Here is a 23,300-nt window from a genome sequence, read left to right as displayed (position 1 = left end):
GGAGCAAAATCACTGGCAGGTCCCAGGACAGGCTGATAACATTATCTTTCATCTGAGGGAGAGCCTAGCTAAGTAGAGAGTAAGGCTTATCATCTCAGGGTTAGTCAATAGGTGAGAAATCTTTTCAGCCACATTCACTCACAAAGATGATCTATTAAGGTGCGGAAAAGCTGTGAGTTACAGTGGTGTATCCAGCTAAACAAGGAAATCATGGCTCCTTGAAGCCTTGGGGCAACCTTAGGTTAAGCAACAATTTGGGAAGCTTTTTGTTTTGTTTTTGCACAACAGAGCAAGGCTTAAGATTCATTCCTGAAGAGAACATGAACACTGTTGGCTACAGGTACCATTGTGCCCTCATTGTGGGACTGTCATTTTGTACATACTGATGAGAGGGAGGCAGATACGCAGGAGACAGAAGAAGAGGGCCCCCCCCCAATTGTCTGGACATCTGTATAGGTGTGTTTGAGAGGACCTCCACTGCTAGAACAAGGATTCTTAACCTGGAGTTCATGAATTTGTTTTAAAAACATTTTTGCATAGGGCAGCTGGGTGGCTCAGTGGATAGAGCACTGGGTCTGGATTCAGGAAGACCTGAGCTCTAATCCAGCCTCAGATACTTACTAGCTATGTGACCCTAAGCAAGTCACTTAACTCCAATTGTCTCCAAAAATGTTTTTATTACTATTTCAATATAATTTGTTTCCTTTCTAGTTTTATATATTTATTTTATACCAAAAAAAAAGATAAGAACCCTTGTGCTAAAATGACTCAGATCCACACATGACTTCTGGATGTATGTAGTCTGCTGACCATAGGGCAGGTGTGGACAGGATGTAACCTCTGTGTGCTCAATTGCAAAAGCTCACTATGGACTGAATGCTCCTTTCTCCCATCAGTAGTACCAGTAAAAGGTAAGAGGGAGTGGTTGGTGGAGAGCAGGAAGGTATCTGGGGTACTCAGAATAGGGCTACTCAGCCCTGACAATAACAAGTGAGATGGCTCTTCAGGCAAACCTTTTGGCACATCCTCAGATGTTGAGAAATAACTGCTTTGATTTATTTTTATTGTCAACCAGTCAACAAGCATTATTTATTAAGTTCCTACTATGTGCCAGGCACTGGGCTAAGCACTTGGGAGTACATAGAAGGGTCAAAATCAGTCCCTGCTCTCAAGGAGCTCACAGGCTAAAGGGGGAAAAACATGGAAACACCAATGTATGAACCAGATATACACAAGATAGATTTGCGATAACCTTTGAGAGAAAAGGTATAAGATTAAGGAGCAATGAGAAAAGCTTTTTGAAGAAAATAGGACTTTACCTGAGATTTGAAGAGAGGAAAATCAGGAGCTGGTGAAAAGGAGGGAGAGACTTGCAGGCATGGGGGACAATCAGTGAATGCATGAAATTGGGAAACAGACTCTTGTGTGCAAGGAACAGCAAAGAGGCCAGTGTCACTGGATCACAGAGTACCTGGAGGGGAATAAGGTACAGGAAGACAGGAAAGGTAGGAAGGGGACTGTTTATGGAGGCCTTTAAAAGCCAAACAGAAGATTTTCTATCTAATCATAGAGGTAATAGGGAGTCACTGGGGTTTTAGACTTGTCTTTAAGGATAATCTATTTGACAGCTGAATGAAGGATGGACTGGAGTGAAGAGATGAGTGAGACAGGGAGACCAACTGGCAGATTTTTGCAGTAGTTCAGGAGAAAAGTGATGAGGTCCTGAACCCTGCTGGTGACAGTGTCAGAGGAAAGAAGGACATGTATACATGAGATGTTACAAAGGTGGAAAAGACAGGACTTGACAACTGGTTGGATATGGGAGGGAAAAGAAAGTGCAGAGCTAAGGATAATACCTAGGTTAAGAACCTGAGTGACTGGGAGAAATGGTGCCTTCTACTATAGTAAGTTAGGAAGTTAGGAAGAAGAGAGAGTTTAGGGGAGGCAATGATTAGTTTCATTTTGGTTATGTTGGGGACAGAGTCAAGATAGCGGAGTAAAAGCAGTGACTTGCTTGAGCTCTCTCCCAAACTCCTCCAAATACCTATGAAAAATGTCTATAAACAAATTCTAGAGCAGCAGAATCCACAAAAAGATAGAGTGAAACAAATTTCCAGCCCAAGATAACCTGGATGGTTGATTGGAAAGGTCTGTTGTGCCAGGCTGGGAAAGGAGCACAGTTCAGCATGGGCCATGCAGGCAAACACCAGGCCTCAGCAAATCTGAAGCAGTCCTCAGGGGACTGAATCAAGGGCAGCTGTGGTGGTTTCCAGACTTCTCAACCCACAAATGCCAAAGACAACTTAGATCAGTGGAAAAGGTCTGTTGGACCACGGTGAGAGAGGAGCTTGGTCCCAGCCCCATACCTGGCGCAGCCCCAGGGTGGTGGCTGCTGCCAGAGCTCTCAACCCACAGATGGAGGGGGAATCAAGTGGCTTATCAGAGTGATGCAAGAAAATCATGAAAAACAAGTCAACAGCTTGCTAAAGGAGACCCAAAAAAATACGGAAGAAAATAACACCTTAAAAAACAGCCTAACCCAAATGGCAAAAGAGGTCCAAAAAGCCAAGGAGAAGAATGCCTTAAAGAGTAGAATTGGGCAAATGGAAAAGAAAGTCCAAAAGCTCACTGACAAAAATACTTCCTTAAAAATTAGAATGGACTAAATGGAAGCTAGTGACTTTAAGAGAAATTAAGACATTGTAAAACAAAACCAAAAGAATGAAAAAATAGAAGACAATGTGAAATATCTCACTGGAAAAACAACTGACCTGGAAAATAGATCCAGGAGAGATAATTTAAAAATTATTGAACTATTTGAAAGCCATGATCAAAATAAAGAGCCTAAACATCATTTTGGTTATGTTGAGTTTGAGATGTCTGTGGGACAACCAGTTTGAGATCCCCAATAAGCAACTGGAGATGTAAGACTAGAGGTCAGGAGCAAGGTTAGGGCTGGACAAATAGATTTGAGAATCATCTGCATAAAGATGATTGTTGAATCCATGTGAACTGATGAGCTTTCATCTATCTACTAGTAGATTAGAGAGGTGGTAGATAGATGGGATGCTGCCCTGGGGTTGTGATGCCCTGTCTCTGATTTTTCCAGCCTCACTTTGGGCATCATAGGATACTCAAAAGCACTGAAAGTTTGAACCATTGGCCTGGTACCCAACCCCAAGGAAGAAAATGTTTGATTTTTTAAAAAAAATTTAAGCAGGAGATGTTCTTGAATCTTTTCTCCCAGATCCTTTGGGTAATGACCAGAAAAGAGGAAAAGGACATGTTTAGAAACCATCTTGTATTCCCCTTTTTGTCCCCACAGACCTAAAGATAATACTTTTATTTTTGTGGAAAATGACAGGTATTAGTAGCAGAATTGATGGAAACTGTTTGCAAAGGTACTTTTTGAGCAACATGAGTTGACTTTTAAGAGAAAAGGAGGCAGTCCTGTTTGATTTCCAGCCTTTTAGTTATCTTGCATTCCCTATTATGACACATGAAGTCTCTTGACAAAATCTATTCGAACTTCATTATTTTATTGATGGATTGTCAGTGCTGTCTCCTGGCTGATTCAGATCTTTTATTATGTAATTATTCAGTGTAAAACATTTTCTAATGACAAAAACAAGGATTCCAGAGTTAGAAGTCACAAAACTCCTAGAAGGTAGAGGGACCTCGCCCCACCCAGGAATGACTGAGGCCAAATGCCATGTTGAGTACAGCTTTCCAGCCCCTAATTATACAGAGGAAGAACCTGAAATTCATAAAAGGAGAGATTTGTCCAAGGTAATGCCTTAAATATGTTTAGATTGCAGCTGTGATTTGATTGGAACTGGGAAATCTTGAAAAGGAAACACCCTCTACCAATGCAGAGTATACTCAGTCATCTACCAATAGACTTTCAGAGTTTGCCTAGGACTCTTAGAGGTTAAGTAATTTATTTTCAATTCAATTCAATAAACACTTATTAAGTGCCTACTATGTGCCAGGTATTGTGCTAAGAGCTGGGGATACAAAAAGAAGCAAAAGACAGTCCTTGTTCAAAAAGAGCTTACAAAGGAGGCAACATGCAAACAAATATATACAAAGCAAGCTATATACAAGATAAATAGGAAATAATTAAAAGAGGAAAAGCACTGGAATTAAGAGGGTTAAGGAAGGCTTTCTCTAGGAGGCGGGATGTTATGCTTACAGTGTCAGAGGCAGAAGTTGAATTCAGGTCTTCCTGCCTCTGAGGCCTGCTCTTTATCCACTACCCCACACCTACATCACAAAGTAAATATGTTCCTTACATAAGGAACAAATGTTCCTTAGATTGAATTGGAAAGAGCACTTGATTTAGAGTAGGAAAATCTAGGTTCGCATCTAAGCTCTGTTAATCACAAACTGGGTGACTGTAAGCAAGTTACTGCTCTGAGCCTCAGTTTCCTCATCTGTAGAGTGGGAGTGATACTCTATAATTCAACTCATATGGTTGTTTTAAGGAAATCGCTTTGCAAGGCTTAAAGTAATAGAAATTCATAGCAGTTCAGTAGCAGAGGATAAATCTGGAGGGTTCCTGGGAGGCTGGTTTGGTCCCAAGTGAAGATATGCATTTCCCTATGCTTGGTATGCCTGAACCTCATCCTTTATCCAGAGTGCATAATATACACCTACGCTTTTTACACCTCATTTTAAAACATTAAAGAGACAGCAATTCATTTTTAGTTGTGTCATAGGCACTGGGTTGACTGGCAGGGGCGCTGAAATGTATTTCTGAGGAGAAGCCTTCTCTATGGAAACTTAAGGGGGTGGATTCCTTCTTCCCACTTCCACCCCTCCACACGCACACTTCAGGCAAGAAAGGGAATGCAGAATTTCACCGACCACACTTATATTATTCACCCAGGGAAAGATAAAATCATACCAGGCATTGTTCTAGGGAAACCTTCATTGACTGTGAGATGAGGGGATTTAAAAAAAAAAAAGTGAAACCCAGCTTGGAGACAAGAGGCTTTTCTTTCTTTCTTTTTTTTTTAAATAACATGCTATTCATGTCAAAACTGTTATTAACATTAATTTGACATATCAACCAGAGTTCGACATTGCTTTTTCTGTTGACATTAAAAGCACAGGAATAGTTACAAGGATGTTAAACTCCAAGATAAGTAATTTGATTTTCATGAATATGCTATTATTATAATAATTCTTTATTTGTGGATTTGGGGGCTGGGACTCACTTCTTAAAATAGAGGGTCTGCATTCCCAGCAAATAAAGTACTAGCAGAAATCAACTGCTCTTAGACAGGGTCAAAACACTGTTTCAGAGGCTGAGCAGAATGCTGAAGTGGTAAGCTTGTTTGCTTGTTTGCTTGTTTGTTTGTTTGTTTGTTTGTATAATGGGAATAACAAGATCAGGCAGAACTTCCAGGTCACCATCTTTAAGTCAACAGATCCTCACTGAGCACCTGTTAAGGGGAAGACACTTAATTAGGCCCTCTTCTAAATCTAAAAGTAAAACATTTATTGGATTCCATAATTGCACAGGGTTCTACTTTAAGAGAACTACAGACAGGCTTAACCTTCTAAGAGGCTTCCTAAGACCTTAATATTTCTCTGAGGGACCTTCAGCATGAAGTTAGAAAGTATCAGATCCAAATCCCAAGAACTCCATTCATCTCTTGGTAGTTAGACAGCAACACCCAAGAAAAACTCACATTTACATTATGGTTTACAGTTACAAAGGGCTTTTACAAATATATCATATCATCTGATCTTCACAACAACTTTGAGACATGTAGTATGTGTTATCATCTCCATTCTACAGATGAGGAAACTAAGGCCCAGAGAAGTTAAGGGCTCTTATATTTAAGAAAATTTTTTTTGTTAACTATATTTCAATGTAAGTAGTTGTTTTCCTTTTTAATCCAATATGTTTTGTTTTATTCATTTAAAAACATTATTCTGAGAAGGGTTTATAGACTTCACCAGACTTGGCAAAGGGATCCATGATACAAAAAATGGTTAAGAATTTTTGGGGTTGGGGGGTGGAGCCAAGATGACGGTGTAAAAGCAGTGACTTGCTTGAGCTCTCTCCCAAACCCCTCCAAATACCTACAAAAATGGCTCTAAACAAATTCTAAAGCAGCAGAACCCACAAAAAGACAGAGTGAAACAAATTTCCAGCCCAAGACAACCTGGATGGTTGATCAGAAAGGTCTCTGGCTCCAGGCTGGGACAGGAATGCAGTTCGGCAAGGGCACGCAGGCCCCAGAGTGGTGAATCTGGCAGCTGTGGTGGTTTCCAGAACTCTCAAGCCATGAACACCAAAGACAACTTAGAAGGTCAGTGGGAAAAGTCTGCTTCTGCGGTGAGAGAGAGAAGCTAGGTCCCAGCCCCATTCCCTGAGCGTGGCCCCAGGGCAGCAGCTGCTTCCTGAGCTTCCAGCCCACAGACTGAGGGGGAATTGAGTAGCTGATCAGAGGGGGATTGTAGGGATCTCTCTGCTGGTGCAGGATTCTCTTGTTTTTCCTGTGCTTGGATCTGGGTCACAGTTCTGGGTGGCAATCCTGGGGTGAGGAGGAGCACTGGCTTAGTAGAGCCTGAAGTGGCGGTGGAGAGGAAATCCTCCTCACAGTTCCAAGACAGAAAAGAGTGCTTGTGGATACTCATAGACCAGAGCACAGGCCAGGAAAGGAGTAAACACCTTGCCCTTGACCATACCATGTTGGAAAAACTGAAAATTTACAGGTCACTAGAAGTATCTCTGAAAACAGCTGCACAAAACCCCCAAAGCTTGGGATAGTACATTCTCCATACTGGAAGGAGACCCCTACCTTAACAAAGAGTTTTTAACTCAAGTAATTAGCTGGGATCATGAGCAAGCAGCACAAAAAGAGTCAGACTATATTATCTTACTTTAGTGATAAAGAAGATCAAAACATACAACCAGAAGAAGACAACGAAGCCAAAGCTCCTACATCCAAAGCCTCCAAGAAAAATATGAATCAGTCCCAGGCCATGGAAGAGCTCAAAAAGGATTTTGAGAAGCAATTAAGAGAAGTAGAGGAAAAGCTGAGAGTGATGCTAAAGGAGACCCAAAAAAATATTGAAGAAAATAACACCTTAAAAAATAACCCAAATGGCAAAAGAGGTCCAAAAAGCCAATGAGGAGAAGAATGCCCTAAGAAGCAAAATTGGCCAAATGCAAAAGAAAGTCCAAAAGCTTACTGAAGAAAATACTTCCTTAAAAATTGGAATACAGCAATTGGAAGCTAGTGACTTTATGAGAAATCAAGACACTGTAAAACAAATCCAAAAGAATGAAAAATTAGAAAACAATGTGAAATATCTCATTGGAAAAACAACTGACTTGGAAAATAGGTCCAGGAGAGATAATTTAAAAATGATTGGACTATCTGAAAGCCATGACCAAAAAAAGAGCCTAGACATTATCTTTCAAGAAATTATCAAGGAAAATTGCCCTGATATTTTAGAACCAGAAGGCAAAATAGAAATTGAAAAAGAACCTTTGGGGTTGGTGGGATGAGATAAGTGACTTTCCCCTCCTCCATGGTCACATAAGTAATAGGTATTGAGCTGGTATCTGAACTCGAGATTTCTCCCTTTCTATCCAGGGTTTTTACTATTGCCTTTAAAGAAAACAAAAACTAAACCAAAAGCAGAATCTATTTCCAAAGCACTTTCACGCCTACTATCTTATATTCAAGGAATATTAAAACAACCTTATGAAATAGGGAGTCCTGGAAGCAGTGTATCTATTTTACAGATCAAGAAATCAAGGCACAGGAAATTGCCTTGTTACATTTACAAAACGCTTTTTTATCCAGGAAGCTCATTGAAGGCCATTCAATTCATCTGCTTTTCATGTGTCCCACACTACAAAAATAAATTAGGAAGAAATCAGTTACAAGAGCCTGAAAACCTATTTAGAGAAATATTTGGCAGCAATACAACAGTAAATGCAAGTCCCATGCTGTTGTTTTCTTAATGATTCAAAATCTTTCATTCTCTTAAACAGAACAGACTCACTGAGAGTCTTGAGTCAAATTGCCAGGAACAAGTTATATGTAGTTCTCTTTAGAAAAAAAAAGTTGCTAATGGAAATGCTGACAAATCCATTCACAGTGGAGGGCTAATGGCTGACATGAAAAAATATACACAAAGATTATAGTAATAAAATACATATTTTAAGTGCCTTCCAAAAGTTCAAGGCTTCTGAAAGCTCATATTAATAACAGGCTACTCAATCTTTCTGGCATTTGATTTTGTCTCATAAATGGACTTAATGTGAGGGAATACCATTGTACCTAACTTGTTTCATTCTCACTGGTTTTTTCCCGTTTGATTTTGTTAGATGAGCATGTTGTCTTTTAGCAGAAATGACCAATTGTCTTGATACAAGGTGGTCAGTTGCTATTTATTGTACCAGTTACTACAGATGGGGTGCCATTTAAGTAGTAAGGGGCCAGGGCATAATCAAAAGGGTTGCTTATGCACCAAAGACCAGTCACTAATTCTGAACTATGTTTTGGGTTTAAAAAAACTCTGTCCCATTAGGAAGAAAAATTATACACAGTGGTATACTAGGCCATTTCAGGGTAATGACCTGGCAAAATTTACATTTCTATAGAGATTTATATTTTACAAAAACACTTTCTTCTCAGCAACACACTACATAGCACTGAGGGGTAAATAACGCCTATACTATTATCCCCAAAGGTAAATGAGGAAACTGAGGCTCAGAGGAGTAAAGGGACTTTCCCAAAGTTACCTAGGTAATACTAAATCTCCTGACTGAAAATTTAATCCTCATTCCATATCACCATGCTGCCCTTAGATCTAAGGTGAAGCTGGAATAAGGCTATAAGATGAAAATAGGAGGAGATATCTAGGGAAGAAGAGAAACTGCTGGTCCCCAATACTGGACAAATCATAGAAGATGAAATGGGATCATTGGTTTCCATTTTGTTGGCATTTTCCTATTGACGGAGAGTTCTGTTATGTCACTTAACTAGCTGTGTAGCTTGGGCAAATCACTTAAACTCTGTGGGTCTCAGTTTCTTCTTCTGTAAAAGTTTCTTCCTCTGACTTAGAAAGTCTAGTTCTGATATTCTATGATTTTACAGAAGGGTAGTTCTTGCACATGTGGCATCTTGGGATGAAAAAAAAAAGTGCCCGATAAAGTGGGAATGAATTTTCAACTACTGCTTCTAAGGATATACTTTCATTGGGTTCTGTCAACTCACACTAGGCAGATGATAAATATTTTAAATGTTGTAATGATGATTTCTTGTTTTCTTTAGCACCACTGTCCTTTTCCAATAACATCTTCACCTCTCTGGCAGGAAGTGAGTAGCAGGTTTCATGAAGGTAGTATTTTTAAGGCACTTTTTTCTGCTTTGGGCTCATAACACATTGCCCCAAATCAGCAAATCTCCACATCTCATACATTAAAAGAGGAACACAGCCTGAACCTGTAACTTAGCCAAAGAGATTGATGAGTTTTTGCTCAAAATGTTTTATTGTCACATTATTGACTAACAAAGGGAAGAGAATAAGCATTTCTAGAGTACTTACTATGTGCCAAGCACTGTGCTAAGTGCTTTTAACCAATATTATCTCATTTAATCCTCATACCAACCCTTTAAGGTAATTGTTATTATTATCATTCCTATTTTACAGTTGAGAAAACTGAGGCAAACAGAGGTTAAGTGACTTGTTTAGGGTCACACAGCTAGTATATTTCTGAGGCTGTGTTTGAACTGAAGTCATCCTGACTTCAAGCCTAGAACTCTCTTCATCCACCACCTACTATGTTACCATGGGCAAGTCACTTAATCTCTCAGTATCAATTTCTTCAACTGAAAAATGGGAATGACAATACTTCTAACATCACTTAAAACACTGGAATAAAAGTTGTAGTACTTGGTACCACAGCTGAAGGATAAAGGCATATTCAACACAGTTTTATGGCATTTTCGGGGAATGAGGTATTCTGGTGAGTCAAATATTCTGGCTAGTAAAATATTATTTAAAAAGTGATTGATTTTCAACAAATTAGAACACAGTAAATTACAACCTACACTAATATAATTTAGTATTTATGTGGTGGTTTAGAAGACATTTCCACATCAGTTATGTACAGGAAAGCCAGTTGGAACTTTGGTTAATAGATTTCTGTGAAATCTGTTTTTATGAATAGTATGGAATAGATTAAATACGGTACAACTTATATTGTAACAGGGCTCATTAGTACACTGATCTGGATTTAACAGAGATCAGAGCTTGTTCCCTTATCAAAGAGTGAGGGCCCAAGGTAAACTTGCTTACAGACAGTGTTCCATCCCTAACACCAGCATCGTAATTCAGTCCAGTTCCATATAATTCAATTCAATTCAACAAACACTTACGAAGCACTCAACCAGTGCTAGTTACAAACACAAAGACTAACAACAACAACAACAACAAAAACCAACCTGTCTCTGACTTCCAAGAACTTGGTGAGGGAAGGGGAGTGCAGTGAGAAAGATGACCTGCCCCCAACTGAGTGAATACATATTATATACAAACTAATACAAAATTATTTAAAGAGGGAGAGCGGGCTAATAATTGGGGGAGAAAGATGATAGACTGGGGGAATGGCAGCAGTATTGGGGGAAATCAGCAAAGGCCTGGGCTGGAAGGCAAGACCCGAGTGGAACTTTAAAAGACATTAGGGATTCTGTGAGGCAGGAGTGAGGAGGGAGAGCATTCTAGACATTCTAGGAACAGTTTGTGCAAAGGTATGGGAGGTGGAAACAGCTATCGGATGTTTGAGCACCACTATGGAAACTGGACTAAGGGAATATTGATACTTTGGGTCAATTTACCACATTTAATGTAAAATCACTTTACTATAGATAATCAATATTTCACTCCACCTACATCTTACTTTGTTAATAAAGTGACAGAATGTAACGAATTATCGATCTGCAAATATGAGGGTACACACATGCGCTTAGAATTCTATCCATAAGGGAAGACATCCCTTCTGTCTTTCTCTTAAACCTAAGTTCTATTTCTGTTACTTTCAACTATTCAATAATGAGTGCCTTTTTCTCAAATTTCTTTTCAGAAACAGATGTTCCAAGAACGCAGTGGACGGATGCTACAGGCATTATCACCAAGGCAGAGCCCGACAAACAGCCCAACGAGGGGTCGGTCTCCTTCCCGTTCTCCCTCTCCCACTTTCCCTTGGCTCCCAAACAAAACCTCTCCTCCTTCGTCACCTAAAGCAGCCTCAGCCTCCATCAGCAGCATGAGTGAGGGGGATGAGGATGAAAAGTAAAGCAATGATTGTTGGCAAACTGGCTACAAGAACCACAGGGAGGGATGACTGGACCTTGCTCACAGAGGGATTGGGGAGGGGGGTGTCAAGAGTGACTGAAGGCAAGTGTCTGAAATGAGCACCTTTGAGGTGGAAGGATCAAGATGAGACCTGGAATTCTAACGGGAGGAGTCTCTGTAATAACTCTGTTCCCTCGTGTTTCTACACCATCCTCAGGCATATGTTCAGCATGGAGTTTGCCAGCCGCAACTCAGGACTGACCAAACTGTACAAACAGTCATCATCACTATTTTAATCACTGTTATGGGAGGCAGAGAGAACCAGGAAAAATTTGCACTGAATAGAACTATTTTCTGCTTCTGGTTTTTTTTGTTTATTTATTTATTTATTTTGTTTTTTGTGCTGACCCAAACCTAATGAACACCCTTCTGAGAAGAACAGTGTTTCCCCTCACTCGCCACTCTAGGCTGTGCTTGGATTTCCTTGGGTGCCCTAGTAGACCCAAGGCTCACTAGAGTAAGAATGGCCCACCATTGTGGCAAGATGCTTCAGAGGTGTTCAAGAAATAGGAAAACGAAAAAGGCCAAGCAGTCTAACTCAACTATCCACTATCCTCAATGGGTCCTCACCTTGCAGAAGTGTCAACTCTCCAGTTTCATGAATATGGCCCATTAGAGAGGACTCACTCTCCAAGCCAAACAACAAGGGTCATCTAGCATGAAGCTTCTTTTTCTTCCTGCCCCCACACCCTAGATCACAGTTTTGTTAAGAGATGTTCCCAACAGGACCTAACACCTCCTGTTGTGTTCTTTTTTTTTCCACGTTTGGGATGAATACTCTCCCAGAAGTTGCTTTCAGTATGGATCTTCTGGTTTGGAAAATACAAGGGAAGTTAAAATATTAAGCAAAAAAATGACTTTGATCTGATCAAATCTGAGTTTCTTAGATACTGAAAATCTCCAAGAGCAACTCCTTAAAGAAAGTCATTGGTTCATCTATAATGCCTTGTTCAGAGTGAGGCTTGCCTTCCTCTCTATGTAACTGATCAGGCATTCTGATAGACCTCAAGAGAAATTGTGCTCTCCTTGGGCACAGTGCACAAATCAGGGCATGGTGGCTTTGTATGACCTGTTCTAGGTATGCACCATGTACACCATCCAGGTGTATCCCATATGCAATATGAATATCTAGGAATGGGCATTTTATAAGCTGTTCCTCTCCTGCTTTCTACCCTGCCCATTAGACCCAGCTTGAATCCTTGGGATAAAGTGCTACTTGGTTTCCTCCTGATTCCAGTTCTTCACTGGCGGAACTGGAAAGTCCTCCTTTGCTGTTTTGAGTCAGAGAAGATGGCTGTCCTTCAAAGAAATGGGATCAATTGCTTTAACATTTCTGAGTGGAAGAAACAAAGGTGGTGGTTTTTCCATGATACCTTTCTGGGAACTCAGTTTCGATCTTAACCTTTTAGATAATTCAGGTGCTGGTGTAGTTATATTCCTATGCTGGGGGTGTTCAAATAGGAAGGCATTCTTTGCACTCCTGTTCTATCCTCTCCTTGGTGGTGGCCATTTGTGGAGGTATGCCCTCTGAAACAATTCTCTGTGTTCTTTCTCCCATACAGCATTAACTTTAAGGAAGCTATTGCTTCCTAAAGATTGATAGTTAGGAAAACATTTTGAGTCCCAGCTCTTGGGTAGAAATGGGCCTCCCATCCTGGCTGCCTGTATAAAACCAGAGACTAAGGTGGCACATAGAGCAATGGTCTACACCAGCAATTTCTCAGAGGAAGTCCAGGGCCTCTCGTGATGGAGCTCTTGCCACAGCTCTTGAGTGTCAACCTTCGGGACATTGGGGAGATCCCACCCTTGAAAGAAAGATGACATGATGCCCTCCTTGCTACAATGGGGTTAAACTACCTCTCTGTCCACCTGAAGATAAGTGAGATTAGAAAGTGAAATTCTAAGTTAAACCCACAAAGGCCTGACCACTCAGCCCAGTTCATACCCACCTTGTCCTCAGTGCTGTGCCAGGTTGGTGGCCACCACACTCAGCCCTCATGTGGAACCAAAGGAATAGGCTTGGTGTGAAATCCCCACGTAGAGACCAGGGCAAGGATCAAAGTGCCACAGGCAAGGAAAAAATTCACAGGGGCCGAGGACTCCCAGGTGCTCCATCTCATCACGTTACTTGGGGGCTCTGCTTCTGCCTCAAGACTGATGCAAGCTGGCTAGTCATGCTTGCTGTCTCAGCCCATGTAAAGCCTCCGCCAAAGCAAAGCCTTAAGGAGGAGAGCAAGCTGAGAAAGCTGGATTGATAGCAATAAGAAAGGGAAAGTAGAAGTGGGAAAAGAAAGGAAAATGGAGAAAGGGAAAACAGAGAAGAAAAACCAGGCATGAGAAAGAGTATACGTTAAAGCCTCACTTATCTTGTCTCTAAGGTCTAAGGGGTGGCTGCACTTTCCAGATAAGCTGCCTTACAGTGAGTTGTCTTTCCTATTTTAGTGCTAAAATTTTGGTTTTAGTGACTAAAATGTTTTAATAACTAACAATACCCTGGAAGGGTTTCAAGAGGGATCAGCTTATTTCTCAGTTCTGTTTTGAAGCAAATGGTGTTATAACCACATGGACATCCTAAGTGACAGAGACCACAAGAATGTATTGGCAGATTTGGTGCCAAGATATGTTTGCCTCTTGCGGAAAACAGCAGCTATGTGGCAGATCCTGGGGATAGCTAAAATAGAACCTAATGGTGAGTTCTAAGGTAAGGGAGAGAAATACTATATTTTGAGTCAGAGAGTCTGTGGTTGAATCCCAGCCCCTTAACTCCCTGAGTGATCTTGGGCGAATCACTTACTCCCTTTGGGCCTCAGTTTTCCTATTGACAAAATGAGCAGATGGTTTTTAATGTCCTTTCTAATCCTAAAACTATGATTCCCCACATACTGCCTTCTTTCTTCCAGCACCACTGGGGGTGGAGGGCACAAGTTCAGGAAGGGGGATTCCACCGATCTAATCCTTTGACCTTTGCTTAGCTATCCCCCGGCTAACTTAAGCTCTCACAGGTTGTTTGCACAGGACCCCTGTTTTCTGAATCAGTGTTTACTTAGAGTGCCTGATCTTATCCTGCCTTAGAGAGAGCACACAAAGAGCAAAGAATGGGTGGCATGGGTGAAAAAGCAGAAATAAAATAGAAAACAGACTGGAAGAAGTAAGAGAGAAGTAGGAGGGCAGAAAAAACAGGGATTATGCTTCTTGGCCAGCAGATGAGAGGATACAGACTGAGGGAGGTAGAAGAAGGGGGAGCATTATGGAATGCAGGGGCTGTGGTGCAGAAGGAATAGGCACAGAACAATGAGTAACGAGGAGAGGAAATGGGGATGAGAAAGGAAAGTAGATAAAACGCGAAAAGGTTCAAAATGTCATGGGATAATAAATGTGGAAGACTTGCTTGTGGAAAAAAAGCAGGCAAGAATATAGTGGGTTTTTTTTAATGTTGAGTATATGGGTGTGTGTGTTGGAGGGGCGCATATGGGTGTGTATGTGTGTACCATCAACTGACCTCTAGATTTTCCTAGTCTAAGAATGGTTAGCTTCGTCGCTATTTGGAAGAAGATACATGAACCTTAGGGGGAATCATTAACACTAGGTCTTTGCACATATCCTTTGCAGTCTCACAAAACAAGCATTTGCTCTTCCACCAGCTAAGGAACATCATCCTTTTAATTAGGTTTTCACAGTTTCAAAGGCCAACCTCTTCCATGTCAGCTGGGAAAACCAATGGGAGGGTAGCCTTGCCTGCCTTCATCTTTCACTCACTTAACACAGGAATATCAGAAGGATTAATGGGTCAGAGGCAAGCTAACTTCTTTAGTGAAAAGAATATGAAAGTTGTGCTTGTTTGGCTGATGACTACTCTCTGTAAAACACAGGCACAGTAGTTATTATTCAATCTTTATGCCTTAGGTGAATACTTACTGTAACTCTATCCTTTGGGGGACGGATGGGACAAACACCTGGACAACTTCCTCTAATTTCTAAGACTATTTTCAGCTGAATTTCATGAGCCCAGATTTAATCAGCTGGGGATGGCCATGTTTCCTCAGCATCAGTTTAATATCAGTTTTGGTTTGAGAAACAATGATGTTGGGGCCTTTAAAGAAAAAAAAAACCAACTCGGGTCATTTGCTACTCATGCCATTCTCTAGACTTGAGATTTTTATCAAGTCACTGTGATCTATCCAGGGACAAAGCCATAGGGAGTACATACGTACACACATATATGCCCCCATATGCACACACATCTATATACATATACACACATATTTAAATAAAAATATGCCATACTTGAGATCTTGTCTGGGTTAATGTTATACTAAAGCCCGAGCATCTGTCCTGGTGCTGTACACTCTACACCATTGGAATCGAATTCCCTCTGTACTCCTACTCCCTAATAGAACACAAAATCTCCAGATAGTTTATAAACAAACGAATGCAGAATTGCACATTTGGGGCTGTCATTATTTTTTAAAAGTGTGCTTCTGTGTGTTCAGGCTTAGAGGCCCTAGCTCAAAATGATAAAATAAATGAGAAAAAATAAAATAGCTGGTACAGCTTACTGTCTTTATTCTTCGATGGCACCAAGGAATTACACTCTTTTCTTCAAAGAGAATTGGTTATACTCTCACCAGACGCAGAGCCTCTGAAAGGCTCTTACAGGAGGAAGAGGTGGTGATATCCAGGCTGGTCAGGTACCATAATCTCCTCCTGGCTATTATTTTTAAAAATTCAATTTTATTCTTAAATTCTAAATTCTCTTCCTCCCCCACCTATTGAGAAGGCAAGAAATGCAATAGCAATTATACACATCAAGTCATTCAAATATATTTTTGCGTTACCCATGTTCTGAAAAAACAAAAAAACAAGAAAGAGAAAAACTATGCTTAAATCTGCACTTCAAGTCCATAATTTCTCTGGTGGTGGACAGCATGTTTCCTCATAAGTCTTTTGGAATTGTAGTGGGTTGTTGTGTTGATCAGAGTTACTAAGTCTTTTGCAATTGATTATCTTTACACTATTGTTACTTTCTATATTGTTCTTCTGATTCTTCTCACACTACTTTACATCAGTTCATTTAAGTCTTCCCAAACTTTTCTGAAACCCACCCTTTCATTATTTCTTACAGTGCAAGAGAATTCTATTACAATTATATTCCATAACTTGTTCAGCCATTCCCAATTGATGGACACCTCAGTTTCCCCTTTTTTGCCACCAGAAAAGGAATTGCTACAAATATATCTGTATATATGGGTCCTGTTGTGATTTCTCTGAGGCTTGAAGAACCACCTTAGCAAGCCTCCTGAGAGAAAATGCTTGGAAATTTCCAAACTTAAAGCCAAAGTGATTACTCAGTGGAGCCTTGTACTTTATAAACCCTATCAAAGTGCTGAAAGATTCTGCCTACTATATCAGAACTAACATAGTTCATCCTCTATAACTTGGGATTCCAGAGGCCTCCAGGTTATAAGTGACACAGATCAGTTGGACATAATAAGCATATTTGACCCAGAAAAGAAAAAAAAATCCCTTCAATTAATCCTTATATGCATGGATTCAAGGATCTTAACTGTCCTAGTTCCTCTACTATGGATGAACTCAAGCTTAAGAATGCAATAGCTAAACTGTGGTTCACAGAACTAAATATTGTGCTTTAGATACAGTCTACCTGGAGGACAGCATCGCCACCATGTTTTATCTCATTATTCCCAGAAGGTATGCTTCTCTTAATGCAGCCCCCCAAAGCATCAATTTTGTTGGTGGTGGCATTTTTTTGGCTGCCACATCATGCTACTGACTCATATTTAACTTAGACTCCACTAAAATCACAGATCTTTTTTAGCCAAACTGCTGTCTCACCAGGTCTCCCTTCATTCTGCAATTATGAAGTTTATATTTTGAACCCAAGTATAAAGCTTTATGTTTATCTCTATTAAATTTAATTTTATTAGAGTCTATCTAATGTTCTAGACCATAAAGGTATTTTTGGATCCAGACTGTCACCCAATGTATTGGCTATTCCTTCCAGCTTTGTGTCATCCACAAATAAGTCATTGATAGGAATATTAGGCATCACAGGACCAAGCACAGATCCCTGAGGCAATCTACTGGGGAATCCCTGCCACATTGGGCATCAATCCATTAATGACGATTCTTTGAATCCAGAAATTCAACTGATTTTTAATCCATCTAATTATATTATCATATATTCCACACAGCTCTATCTTCTTCTCAAGGATAAAATGAGATATTTTTATCAAATGCCTTGTTAAAATCTAGATAAACTATATATATGGTATTGCCCTGGTTTAGTAATCCTGTCAAAAATGGTGTCTAACAATGGTAATGGTGTGGTATAATGATTGAAATCATGGTTTCCTTTTCTAAATGTCCACTACTCGTCTCTTGTAGAATTTTCATGGGAACCAAGGTTAAGATAACTGGTCAATAGTTTACAGACTTTATTCCCTCCCTATTTTGAAAATAAAAACATTTGCCCTTCTCCAGCCCTGGGGTACTCCGCCCATTTGGCACAGAATTTTAAATATTGTTCAGAAATCACATCCATGTTGGGTTTTTTTTTTCTTCAGTACTTGAGGATGTACAGTTATCCCTTCCACATTGCAGGGACTAGGGGTACAGTGCCCCCTTGATCTGGAAAATTCACATAAGGTTTTTAGATCTTCCCTTCATACCAGACAACTGTGAATTTTTTCTTTTTCTTTTATGGGGTGTTTGTTTATAGTACCTTATTGTAAAATTTGGTTGATATTATACTATACTATACTATACATATATTTTATGCATTTCTGAGTTTCTAAACTTTTTCTCTGTGACCTACTGGGCTTCACATGTTATCTGCAGCTTCTACAAAATTTAATTTCTTATACCAACTTGTGATATATAGAAATTGCGAAGGGGAAAGTCGCAATTTGGAAGGGATAACTGTAGTTCATTTGGGCCAGGTTTATCAAGGGCAACCAGGTATGCTATTACTATCCCCTTACTTATTTTGGTCATCAATCCTCCCTTAACTTTTTTGTTTTGTTTTGTTTTGTTTACCAGTGCAAAGGTTATTCTTCCTGGCAGAGGAAACAGAAGTAAAATAAAAATTGAATAGCTCTGCCTCTTCTCTGTGGTCAGTTATCATCATCTGATTAATCCCAAGGAATGATCTTATCCCTCTTTGACTAAGTCACTTCTGTTTCTCTCTCCATTGATCTTCATTCACCCAAATGTTCACCATCATACATACATCTCCTCTCTGGTTCCTGGACTTCTCACATGAATATACCTTTTTCAATACAATGCTACTCCACCCCACCTTTTAACCATCTTTTTTTTTATATTAAGACCTATACATCCATTGGAAAGACAGGCACACATATTTTTGCTGGAGCTGGGAATTGGTTCAACCATTTATAAAAGCAATTTGAAAATCTGCTAAAAATTGTTTAAGGGATTAAAACATACATAGCTTTTGTTCCAGAGATGTCATTATTAGGAGTATATCCCAGTGACAGAAACAAAGCCCTCAAATATAATATAACAATATTCATAATAACACTTTTTTGTAGCAGCAAAGAACTGAGAACAAAATAGATGGCTCTCATTTGGGAAATTACTACATAAATTATGGTATATGACTAATGGAATATTACATGTTTGTAAGAAATTTTGAGTATGTTGGGGGAAAAGTGTGAGAAGACTTACATGAATTGATGCAGAATAAAATAAGCAGAACCAGGAAAACAATATACTTAATGACTAGAACAATGTCATTTGAAAGAAGATGGAGTAGAAAGAGAAAAAGGAGGAGGAGAACAATAACAACAAAAACAACTTAAACTGAACACTATGTAATTATAATGGTTGAGCTTAGCTGGAAAAAAGAGATGAGAAAATGTATCTCTCTTCCTTCTTTGGAGAGGTGGGAGGCAATGCATGTGGAACACCGTATTTACTGTTAGATTCAGGTAATGTATTGATTAGTTTTGTTGAATTGATTCTTTTTCTCTTTCTTTTTATTGTTTGTTGTGAGACGTAGTTCTCCCAAAAGGGGAGGGGAAAGAGATGTATTCAGAAGTGGTGATGTAAAAATAGATATGACTAAAACTTAAAACTTTTTAAGATAAAAGATATCCTCATCCGTTTTCATATTCCAGTTATGGATTTCATCCCATCAGCTCTCAGTGGATGAGAACCAGAAGGTCAGATTGGCCTCCGTATAATAGGACTTCTAGTTCCTCTTGCTTAATACCTAAACTCTAGATATTTCCACCTAGACATGTGAAGCCAAAGACTACCTTCTAGCTCCTATTTTGGAATTTGCCTCCTGTGACTTTCTCTATGCCTCAATTGCTATTCTTACTTTATTTCAGTTATTCTCTATGGCACCTAGCTTGGTGGATATACAAAGACAGCTTTCTTCCCCTCCCTGTCCTTTTTATTTTAAGGTCATTTTCATCAATTGGCAAAACATGAGACAAATATATTCTTTTTTTTTTTAGTCCATCAAAATGCATTTGATCATCAAAAATTTATTTGCAAACTATACTCAAACATGGAAACATGTTGTTTCAATCTCCTAAAAATTATGCCTAAATAAATGAAAGACAGTGTGGAATAGTGACTAGAACTGGACTCAGAGACAGGAAGATCTGGGTTCAAGTCCCTCCTCTGAAACAGACTGGTTGTGAGAGGCTGAGCAAGTCAGTATTCTAGGAAACTCTATGATCACAAATTTTGGAGGAGTGCCTACTTGTATTGGGAGGAGAGAGCTTTCTAACCTTGGAGTTTCCTATACCAATGAAATCATAGATCCAGTCCCCAACCCTAAAGGGAACCAACACATGGACCCTTCCCTGAAGAAATTCCTATAGTGTGGGATTGGCTGATCTTAATCCATTAGACAGAACACAGAGTCTCCATTCAAAACCTAGAAGGTGAGAAATAGTATACTTTTTTTAAAATTCAATTTTATTTTATTTTCAGGTCTACAATCACTCTCTCTCCCTCTCTCACTTCCATTAAGAAAGCATGAAAAACAAAACACATTACAAACACAGTCAATGAAGGAATTAATTGTAATTGACTATACATGTTTGCACATACACACATATACACATACTTGGGTATGTATATACACCTTTTATATGTATATGTATATATTATATGTATATATCATCTCTTATATGTGTATATATATATATATCTGTCCTCACTTTGAGTCCATCACCTCTCCATCTAGAGATTCATATAATATATCATTTGGCTATTCCCCAATTGGTGGACAGCCCTTCAATTTCCAATTTTTTGCTGCCACAAAAAGGGCTACTATAAACATTTTTGTAAATATGGGTCCTTTTCCTCTTTCTTTGATCTCTTAGAAATTGTGTAACTGGGTCAAAGGATAGGCACAGTTTAATAGCTTTTGGGGTATAGTTCTAAACTGCTTCCAGAATGACTGGACAAGTTCACAGTTCCACCGACAGAGCATTAATGTACCTGTTTTCCCATAGCCCCTCCACCATTTTTGTCAATTTTATAATCTGATGGGTGCAAAGTGGTACCTCGGAATTGTTTTAAGTTGCATTTCTCTAATTATTAGTGATTTAGAGCATTTTTCCCATGGCTTGATTTCATCTACCTATTAAAAACTGCCTATTCATATGCTTTAACCATTATCAATTGGGAAATGGGAAATAGTACATTTTCAATATTGACCATTGGGAATTGAAATTTTCCCCTAGTTGTCCTGACCTCCATGAATTAGCAATGTACTTCATAATTCAGAAAGCCCTTTCACATCCATGATTAATTTAGTGCTAGATAATGTGGCTAGGCACTTTTCTCTATTCTAAATCTATGGGCCTAATTTAGAATGATCATTGCAGGTAAGGCTCTTTTCTCTGGATGGCCTTTCTGTGGCACCTACAAAATAAGCTTGAGCTCTGGACCAGGAGAAAATTGGAAGCAGTTAAACAGGCAAGTCATTCTTTTTAAAAACACCATCACCACATTCTGAAAAAATACAAAATGTGTGCCAAATCTTGCCTTGACAATGAAATTTTCTCATGTTACCATGTCTTATGTACGATGCAATTTTAAAAACCACAGAGGTTTTGCTTGAAGTCACAGAAATGTCCTAAGTAAATGGGTAAAGTGCTTGTACGAGGCATCCTATAATTACATATGCAGAATTTTACATTAATATTTTGTTAAGAGGTAGAAATGCTTTGAGTGTTTGCTAAGAAGACCAAGATAGACAATTATGTCTGGAGTTCCTTTAGGAAACATAATAACATTTAGTCCATTTCACAAAATCAACTATTTTCAGCTCAGTTTCTCTATGAGTCCTTGGGAGATTTTTTAGTCCGATCATCTGCAAGTTTCCTGATTTCATTAAAAAAGAAACAAACAAACAATGGGATTTTTTCACAACTTGCTTCTAATCTCTAGTTCAGGAATTTGAAAGCTTTTTTTTTCCTTAGCAGCTTCTAATTTTTCCTTTGTTTTCAATTCAAAGTTCAGCAAAGTCCATTTAATGCTTATAGGTTCCTAATACTAGCTGGCAAAATGTCAAACTGTCCTTAATAACTGTTGTATCATTGCCGTTGGATCTTGAAATAGCATTTCATCATAGAACTCTGATCACTGCTTGACTGTAGATCCTTAACACTCTTCAGCTGAAGAAATCATTTTTCTCCTCTTTGCTAGAACATGGCTTTTATTTATTTATTTTTTGAGTTGCACATTCTGTCCCTCTCTCCACCCTTCTCCCACCCATTGAGAAAGTAAAAAATATCATGCCTATTATACATATACTGTAGGCAACTGTAGGCAGTGCTATCAGGTTTAATAGCTGTCACTGGAGTTCTTGGCCAATGAAGTAAATTCTAACCACTGAGGAAACTCTAGGCTGAAGCCCATAAGCTGATTGTTTCCACTGCCACAGTCATGTTTTATCTCCTCCACTATGTCTTTCCTCTCCTGAGTCTGTTGCTTCAGCTACTTACATAAGAGCCTCTTGACTCACCTTTTACTTAAAGAATCACAGTTCCCCCAATTTTGCCTATCACATCAATAGTCCTTTTAAAAATATATCTCGGTATCCAAATATTTATTTTTTATTAGTTTTACATTTAGGTGCAAATTAGCTGATATACCATCATGCTTTGTAGCTCCTTGAAGCTTACAATATGGTCTTCTATTCCTCTACTTTGTGTCTTTGAAATGGTTTCTTTGTAATTACATTTTTCTAATTTTTAATAAATACATTTTCTTTCTCTGCATCTTTAAGAGATTAAATTGTTCTCAGGTAAGTGAGGCATCATTTCGCATTGTTCATAAAGAAATTGAGTACTTAAACCTATTCTATAAATTTTTTCTCTAAAACCGTCTAAATCACATCTGAAATCTGTGTTTCTTCATATACATATTTTGGAAGTTTATTTTAAAACAAAGTTATATTTATACTTGTATTAGGCTTCAAAATGTTCATCCATAATAGCATCAATATTCCACATCAACTGACAATAGGAATCTCTCCCTTTGTTCCCAAACACATTTTTTGGCCCTTTTCATCATTAATTTGCACCTTATGAAAAGTGACTTAAAGAGAACAACATACTGTGAATTACCAGGACCACCTGTAAAATTGTGGGATAAACTAGGTCTGGTCTCTCAATGGCTCCTAGGACACATACCAACCCTCGTCTACCTGTACCCATCAGGATGAGGTCAAGGAAGTGGGTAGTCAGCCTCTGTCCAAAAGGCCATGTTGTACCAATGATGCAGATTAACTTTTTTTTTTTTTGGTTGGGCACTGGGGTTAAGTGACTTGCCCAGGGTCACACAGCTAGTGAGTGTTATGTGTCTGAGGCCGGATTTGAACTCAGGTTGTCCTGAATCCA

At 39.1% G+C, this 23,300-nt stretch overlaps 1 protein-coding gene across 1 annotated transcript in view; it reads left to right on the top strand.

Moving 5' to 3' along the window:
* The window catches only part of PCYT1B (phosphate cytidylyltransferase 1, choline, beta), a 99,509-nt gene extending 88,177 nt beyond the window's left edge, over window positions 1-11,332 (top strand). The window contains exon 8 of the mRNA XM_027845463.1: window positions 11,120-11,332. Coding sequence (XP_027701264.1) covers window positions 11,120-11,332 — 213 coding nt within the window. The remainder of the gene's footprint in view (window positions 1-11,119) is intronic.
* The last annotated feature ends 11,968 nt before the right edge of the window (window positions 11,333-23,300 follow it).

The sequence above is a fragment of the Vombatus ursinus genome, unplaced genomic scaffold (assembly GCF_900497805.2).
Source record: "Vombatus ursinus unplaced genomic scaffold, bare-nosed wombat genome assembly UNPS02014962.1, whole genome shotgun sequence".
Classification (NCBI taxonomy): domain Eukaryota; kingdom Metazoa; phylum Chordata; class Mammalia; order Diprotodontia; family Vombatidae; genus Vombatus; species Vombatus ursinus.
Note: the sequence above shows the minus strand (reverse complement) of the source record. Positions and strands in the feature narration are given on the sequence as shown.